Source organism: Poecilia reticulata, chromosome 13, assembly GCF_904066995.2.
Source record: "Poecilia reticulata chromosome 13, P_reticulata-male-v2, whole genome shotgun sequence".
In the NCBI taxonomy this organism is placed as follows: domain Eukaryota; kingdom Metazoa; phylum Chordata; class Actinopteri; order Cyprinodontiformes; family Poeciliidae; genus Poecilia; species Poecilia reticulata.
In genome coordinates this window covers 15865833-15874038 of record NC_088842.1, presented here as the reverse complement: position 1 = coordinate 15874038, position 8206 = coordinate 15865833, and the positions used below count along the sequence as shown (strand labels likewise).

At 40.6% G+C, this 8206-nt stretch overlaps 1 protein-coding gene across 2 annotated transcripts; it reads left to right on the top strand.

Annotated features, from left to right (window-relative positions):
- Window positions 1–662: 662 nt before the first annotated feature.
- On the top strand, window positions 663–8206 carry aasdhppt (aminoadipate-semialdehyde dehydrogenase-phosphopantetheinyl transferase). 2 transcript variants are annotated; one of them, XM_081614403.1, is made up of 7 exons: window positions 663–1238; window positions 1669–1782; window positions 2325–2445; window positions 2859–2980; window positions 3748–3909; window positions 4788–4969; window positions 6296–8206. In XM_081614403.1, the coding sequence occupies exons 1-7, from the start codon at window positions 1095–1097 to the stop codon at window positions 6363–6365; spliced, it is 915 nt and encodes a 304-aa protein (XP_081470529.1). In that variant the 5' UTR covers window positions 663–1094; the 3' UTR covers window positions 6366–8206. The 2 variants fall into 2 exon arrangements, with proteins under 2 accessions (XP_081470529.1, XP_008423735.1); XM_008425513.3 differs by having other exon boundaries at window positions 677–1238; window positions 4788–4856.

Below are 8206 nucleotides of genomic sequence, written 5' to 3'. Positions count from 1 at the left end.
CTGTATCTGCAACTAGGTGTTGCTTTTTCTTTTTCTTTTTTTTTATCGACTGAATACATTTATGCCACACTTTCATAATAATAAAAAACGAGATAAAAGCAAAAATAATCCACATTATGATTAAATGTTACACCTACCACGAGTGCAGCTGGCTTCTGTGAGATTTATAGCATATGTTTTTTTCTATATTGAGAAGACAATCAATTAATTAAATGGCTAAATAATAATAATAATGGATGCATACGCCTAAACCGGAGGAGAACAACAATCATAATCTTGAATAGTCTTAGACAATAAGGCCCGGTTTATTTGTAATTATGTATTTGTATGTGAGAAAAATATGTCCCTTACTATGCAAAGAGACAACCACACCGCTGAGATGTAATTCCAGTTGCTTTTCCGGTCAGTCGGACACCAGCATTCCCGAGGCTCAAGTTGGGCACCAACCACGGAGAATGCACCAGACCGTTATTTTTTATTTATATTATCTTTTTTTATTATTATTAAACTTAACTTTATTTAATGTCACTTCCGGGGTTTTTGTTTTGTTTTTTTTAGTACCATACAGATAACAGATCAATATGTCACAGTTTAGAATAAAAATAAAATTTTCTGTACAATACACTAAAACATATAAATTAAGAAATTTAGACTCGCTGAGAGCATATTATTTTTGTAAACTTCGTGTCATATTTATCGGATTTTATTAAGAAAGTAATCAAATAATCTTACGCCTAACGATTCTACTTCTTATTTACGACATTCTTGAAAGTACATGAAGGGAACTATATTAGCTCACTGTTTCAGATGCTCGTATTAGCCAATCCTGAACCGCTTCCCCTTCTGACGACATCAATGCTCTTCCGGGTGAATATAGCGGTGTCAAAGTAGCAACGTAAACAGAAAGGTCGGTTTAATTTTTATCTGCTTTGGTTTACCAGTTCCAACATTTCTTCATCCGAATCTCTCCGAGACCCCAAAATCTTAAATACAACACAATTAAGTTTGTTTATGCTGGGACGCCATGCTAAAGGTAGCTTATTGTGATCAGCGGGAAGTTTTGCAGGAGTTAAGATGAGGAAAGGTGAGCAGGTATGGGCTCTGTCCGCTGGGGCTTCCGCTGCGGGTCGTGGACACCGAGCAGGTCCGAATGGTTGTTTGCTGCTCGGTGTGTCCAGCAAGAAGAGAAGGACAGGATCGGACAGTTTGTCTTCGCTAAGGATGCTAAGTCAGCGATGGTGAGTCTGATCTGCAATGTTTACCCAGCTTCTGCAGCTGTCATTCTAATCAGTGTGCATGAACGGAAATTAATTTGTAGACTGATCAACTTATACACTGTCACTGAGTTAGTAAAATGCACCCTAGCTGAATAGACACCAACAACTTCAATTATGGATGTGCAGTTGCTGCGATAAAGGTTTGAGACCATCCAAGGAAGTTCAGTAATGTTATCAAAACTTCCTTTCAAAGAGGTGTCCTAACAACTTTCGATTGATTTAATGATTAACAAAAATCTTCAATTTCCAGGATGACATAAAAACCGTGTCATAAAACAAAAAAAATCGTTGCTTCTTATTCTCGAAGCTCACCGTGTTTTTATGCTATTGAGAAACAGCTGGCGACTTGAATAACCTATTAGGTTATAATGTTAAACCTATGTGCCAACAGGCTGGCCGGCTGTTGCTCAGGAAATTTGTTTGTGAGATGATGGGAATCCCCTGGACACAGATCAGATTAAACCGATCCCCTCGAGGGAAACCATATCTGGCTGCCCCTCTCCAGGTAAAAAATGTTGTTTCTTTTAAGGTTAAGTGTATCCTTATGCTTCTTCGTCTTCTTTTGTTTTGTTTTTTTACTCTGTTGTTACTGTTTGAAACCCATTAAGCATGAGGCACATGGGACCCCCGACAATGTGAAATGAATATCTATCCAGGTCAGAACTAGATTTTTGGGTTGCACTACCAAGTCATAATAAATAAATAACTATTAAATTATAGTTGTTGATTTTTTTGGTTTGTTTTGTTTTTCTGCGTATGATGACCACTCATACCTGTGTCAGTCCCCTAAATAAATTTCAATTTATTTGGGACTTGCAATTTATTTTATGACTTGGATTGTGATTGTTCAAGGGCCACTGCTGGCCCTTTGGGTCACATTTAGTCCATCTAGACATCCCCGTTGGAACATTATTTGTATACTTAGCCCTCCTTTGTCTTCATTTTCACGTGGAGCTTCACCTGACTGTCAAGACACACTAACACACTAAATCAACCAGAAACCATTCATTTATTTATTTATTTTTTATGCATTTGAAAACGATGCAGGTCAGTACTGGTTCTGATCCACCCTGGAGTTTCAACATTTCCCACCAAGGCGACTATGCTGTGCTTGCTGCACAGCAGGGGGTGCAGGTTGGAGTAGATGTGATGAAGACCACACTGCCAGGTGAAGGCTGAGACTTACGCATGAGTTTTATTGCTACATAAAAGCAAATGTGAGAGTTTTAGAGTTTTTATGAAATGTTTCAATGCAACTACAAATGCAGTGTCATAAGAGAGTCACAATAATGAATCAATTTCTGCAGCTGGTTGTATTAAGCTTTTTTTTATTCTGCGGCCCTATTTTAGATTTGTAGTTTCACAAGTTATCCACAAGGTGTCGCTGTTGTCTAACAAAAATATTGTTTTTGGTATGCGATTTTAAAATGTAGGTCCAAAGCCTGTGTGTTCAGTCACCACAATCAAATATGCATTTTGATAATTAAGGGTGTGACTTGCTTTTCCACATTATTTTCCGTCTGCTCACTTTTTTTTTTCCCTCCCCTCATGTCTGCGTCCTCGTGTCTCCGTCTCCTGCAGGTAGCAACTCCATCCCGGAGTTTTTCCGCATCATGACTCGTCAGTTTACAGCGCACGAATGGAGCACCATCCAATCAGCCGGCTCGGAGCGCCAGCAGCTTGCCGCGTTCTACCGCCACTGGGTAACCATGGCAACCATACTACCCTGTCATCACACTGCATTGCTGCCGGGCGCCACAGGCGGCGGTGGTGCGTGTTTGCGTGCGCGCGCGTGTGTGTGAGAGAGAGAAATTTGTACATTTTGCTTGACCTCCTTTTGATTCAAATTTCACCTCCACTTTTCTCCCTTCCTCTAATCTCCCGTTTGTCTCGTTATGTCCTTGTCACAATACTCAGCTTTGTTTCCCGTCTTCCATTTCTTCTTCAAAGACATGAACGCACGCGCGCACACACACACACACACACACACACACACACACACACACACACACACACACACACACACACACACACACACACACACGCACACAGATGGCCACTGTAAGCAAGTGCTGAGCTAAGTAAAGATGCTGTGAGAATGAGAGGGCGGCACAGAGACGTCAAAGCTCTGATATCACCATCACACTGTTGACTAATGGCAGAGCTCAACGGTTGCCATAGTGATTAGTCCTGTAATGGTGTTATTGTGGCTTATTGGCCATGGAACATGGCTGGTTTTGGCTGGGCGCACGCAGAAACATAAAGCCCCTCTTTTGTATGCACGCCTTTTAACACGTGTGCGTGGATTCATCTGCTGGAGTTGGAACCACAGAGACGCGCTCGCTCTCCATGCTCAGACTGTCACTTTCAGCTTTACTCACACAAGCAAAAACATTTTTCTTTATCTGTTTATCAAGTTTCCTCTTGATTTTTATTTATTTTTATTTTATTTTATTTTTTTTGCACGAAGACCCTGAAGGAGAGCTTCATCAAGGCCATCGGCACAGGTCTGGGCTTCAACCTGCAGAGGGCGGAGTTTCACCTGCCGCCCGAGCTGCTCACACAGGGCACGGTGCTGCGCCAGACCAAGATGCATCTGGATGAGGAACCAGAGGATTTGTGGATATTTGAAGTACGTTGGGTTCAGAAAACATCTGAATGTCTTTTTTCATGTTTAACATCGGTTTTCTTACTGAAAATAGGTCACCAGGAAGAGATTCTAATGTTAACCCATCAAATATACACAAGTCCCAAAAGCTTTATGATGTCCAACTAAATGGGGGTGGGGGGACTGGATAAAGATTGCTGTAAACGAGCAAGTGACAAAGCTGAAACAACCAACTATCCAATATATGAGTTTATATTATTAAACAGGCTGCAAATGCAGAAGATTGCCGCTTTTGTTTTTTTCCATACACATGAAGTTTTTCTTTTATTTGTTTCTATAATGTCGTTTTGTGGCGACTCGTTGATTGATCATTGATCCAAAGGACTAAACAACATGATAATTTGCACAGTTCTGTCTTGATACTTTTAGTATAATGTGGAAATCTCTTCTCATTGCGATTTGATCTTCTTGACATGAGAATACAAAATATTAATATGCTAAACCAAGTAGACTTGTATTTACCACTAACTGTTTTCATATGTTTCTTTTCCACACTTTGAAAAACTGCCGCCTGTCGGTTATAAATCTGAAATCTGCTCAGTTTTCGTGCGTATTTGTTTTTAATTTTAAAATGGCACGCTCTGGTTTGTGACAGACAGAATGTCGCCCGTGGCTCCGGAGGGATTTGCTGCTTGTTTAGCTTTTGACACCTTACAGACACGAGCATTCAGCCATTTCTCAGCAATTGCTGTTTATCATTAAAAAGTCATGCGGGAGAGGCATCCTGGGTCTTTCGCAGTCAATCACAGAGCCAACGCATGGAGACAGATGGCTATTTTCACTCACTCTTTGCAGGTAATTTCAAACCCTGTCCTGACGTGTCTGTCGGTGTGCTCCCGCAGGAGAGCCTGCTGGACGCCGACCATCACGTCGCCGTTGCACTCGGACCAGCGGACGAGGCCGGCTCCGCAGTAAGGAAACGTAGCTTTGGTGACTCGAGTAGCTGCTCTGCTTTATCTGTGACAAAGACAAAACAGCATTTCCAACTGAATATACATCTGAGGCCATCTTTGAGAAAAGAAGTGTGAGTGAAAGACAAAGTAACGTCTGTGTTTAGGCGAAAATGTGCTTTTTGTTCCCCCCCCACACAAAACGTGGTTAAATACAGTGGTGGCATCAGTGTCCTGTGCATGGGAGGGAGCAGGGAATTTGTTCTTGGTGTTTTTCGTTTGGCCAAAAAAAATACATGGCTTTTGTTGGGGGCGAGAAATTGTCATTTTTCTACCTGTTTTTAGAGGTAGAAATATGTGCAAAATCAGATGTGACTCAGTGGTTTGGATAAATAAGAACCAGCTGGGCCAGACCAGACAGGACGATCTGACAACTGATGAGCCACCGGCCCGCTGATCTGTTCTTACTCTCACACACACACACACATGCACACACACAGCCATGTAAATGGAGACTATGTTTCCCTCGGTGCATATCGTTCAGAACAGTGTCCAGACAATTTAAATTAATAATGAAGCGAATTATATGCGTCGCATCAGTAACGTGTTCATTCAGGACAAGAACCGACGCACCGTTGTAAATTTTGTTGACGCGTCATTGTTCTGTATAAAATCGAGTCTGGATTTTTAAACACGTCGTTTTTTCCTGCCCGGGCCTGGACCTCGTTTCTAATGAAGACGAACCAGCTGAATTTATTTTGAAGGCATTTCTTCAGCTACCAATAATTGTACCATTTCTTAACTTATATTTCTCACTAAATGAATGTACAAGTAAATAGGCGCATTTTTCTAAATTTAACAGTTAAGTCTGCTACTAAATACATATATATTTAAATATATATATATATATATATATATATATATATATATATATATATATATACTGTAAATGTGTGTATATTTCCAGGTTTTTGATACATCTCTACCTGGAGCGCCATCAAATTTGTACACACCTTATTTTGTATTAAAAAAAAAAAGAAAGAAAGAAAGAAAAGTGACTCTTGAGGGCCACTGCAATAAGCTGACACACATTTTTCCCCCCACAGCTCTTACATGCTCGCTGCTGATACATTCAGTTGCCGTGGAAACCGTGTCCTGGTGGACCACATGGCTCCCTCTTCACTGTTGGCAGCCACATCTTTACCAGTTTGAAATTATTTATTAAAGAAGAAGAATATCAAATATTTAATTTATATTCAGTCCTCCCATGAAATGAGTCATTTGTGATTTTAAAACTCTTAGTCAGACACTTCTGTCTCAAGGAGCCTGTATGAGTCCTACTTTTAGACTTCTTACAAATATTAAGTCCTGAACTTAATGAATCATAAGAGTTGGGACTATAAAGGCTAAAAAAATAAAAAATCAAATCCCCTCTCGTCCTTCTCCTGTCGTCCTCGCAGCCTCTTCCTCCTCCCGCCACGTTCACGCTGCTGTCGTTCGGCGAGCTCATCGCCTCGGCCTCGCCGCTGACAGAAGAAGACACCGCCTACTGGGATAGCTTCAGGATGAAGGCCGAGGCTCCGCAGAGACAGAGGGATACACAGATATCTGGCTGACAACCTGTCTCACGCTGACATTCACCTGCCCAACACACACACACACACACACACACACACACACAAACCTTTCAGAAGTGCCAAAGAGGAAACACAAGTTCACTGACATTGAAGCTGCTTTCTTATTCCACACAAGTCCAGTCAAGTGCTGTCAAGTTTCTTTGCAGAGCTAAAAATCAGAAGTTTGCCTCCAAGTAATCGGCACCATCCATCTTTGGAACTCTGCCGGTCAGGGAACGTCTTTCAACTCGCAGAAGCTGTTCAACTTTTCATGCTCTTCGGATTTGCACCATGTTTTTTTTCCAGTTGTTTTCCAGTATTTTTTTTCAGCATGGTGAGGATCTTTCTAAAAAAAAAACCCTTATTGATATTTGAAAGATAAGTGGAAGATAAATGCATGAACTTCTTCGACCAAGATAAATTATGGTACAGAAGCTTAGATATTTACTTTTCTGACATCTGAACTCACAGATGAAACATATATTTCTACAGGATTTACGGATTTATTTCCCAAAGTGGTCTAAGTATTAATTTTTTATTAATTTCTTTTCCATGGCTCTCATGATACAGTATGTTAATTTGTCAAAATCTGGCCTATAATGTTGCATTCAATTATAAAATAACAATGTTAATAATATCAATGACTGATGCATTTCCCTCACTAAAGACTCTGGATAATACTGATGTAAAATTTCAGTAGAAATACTTCTGCTTTCTTACTTCTGTGCATTTATTTATTACAGAGTCCTTTATTTCACATTCTCTAGGCTTTTTCAGGCAGTTCCTTGCAAAGTCTGGAGAGGAGTGGAGTGGATGTGTTGTTCAGGTTTGTTCCAAACTGCAAAGGCGAACATTTACTGCAAACAACGACATAAACAAGAGCCGAGAGCATCTGGTTTTCACAACGAATGAGAAAAGATGCAAAAGTGTGCACAAGAATTCTCTCTTACTGGAGGACTGCTCACGTAATCCTAAAGCGAACGAGGCATACTTGGAAAAAAAAAAAGGAAACTTTTCCTCAAACCTTCTTGCGTACTAAAGCCTTCTGATTTTGATCACAAATTTCAAATCTGTGTTCAGTCCAGTAGCTTCCCTACAAAACTGTCAGACTTTTAGCATGATAGGTGATCAAGACGGGACCAGAACTTAAAAGACGAAAACAGCAGCAGCAGCAGTCCTTGCCTGCAGCTGCGGTGAGTTTGTCTCTTTTTGTCTATAAAAAAAAACAAAACAAAAAAAACTTGCTTTCTCTGCAGCTGAGAGGATGAGCAGAGGCAGACAGAGGTCAGACAGGAGTCAAAGAGGCTCCTTTTTCTCGTGTCATGTTTAGTGTAATACCACAGAAATACTCTTCTTCTTCTCCCCCAGGTGTGGGCTGGAGGCAGGAACTCTTTCAGCATCAGTGTAGCCTGAGGCTCGCTCTGCTGGCGAAGGTGATTGATGTTTTCTTCTAATGGAAGAGTATTTGGTGCCACAAACGCTTACAGAGATCATGTTGTTGAAATTAATTCAGAATTATGTACGCGCACTCGCAACACGGATCAAAACTGCAGCAAAATGATGTTCATGACAGAAAGTAATGCTTCCAACAGAGGCGTGTTTTCCCTTTTTGGTCCCACAAGCCACACTTTGTTTAATTTGTTTAATTAGTGAGAACAATGCGTTCACACAAATCCTCTTTTTCAAGTATGCAATGATATTTGTCTCGACGCACAAGTGTTCTTAAAATAAACCACAGCCTAATGATGACTCCAA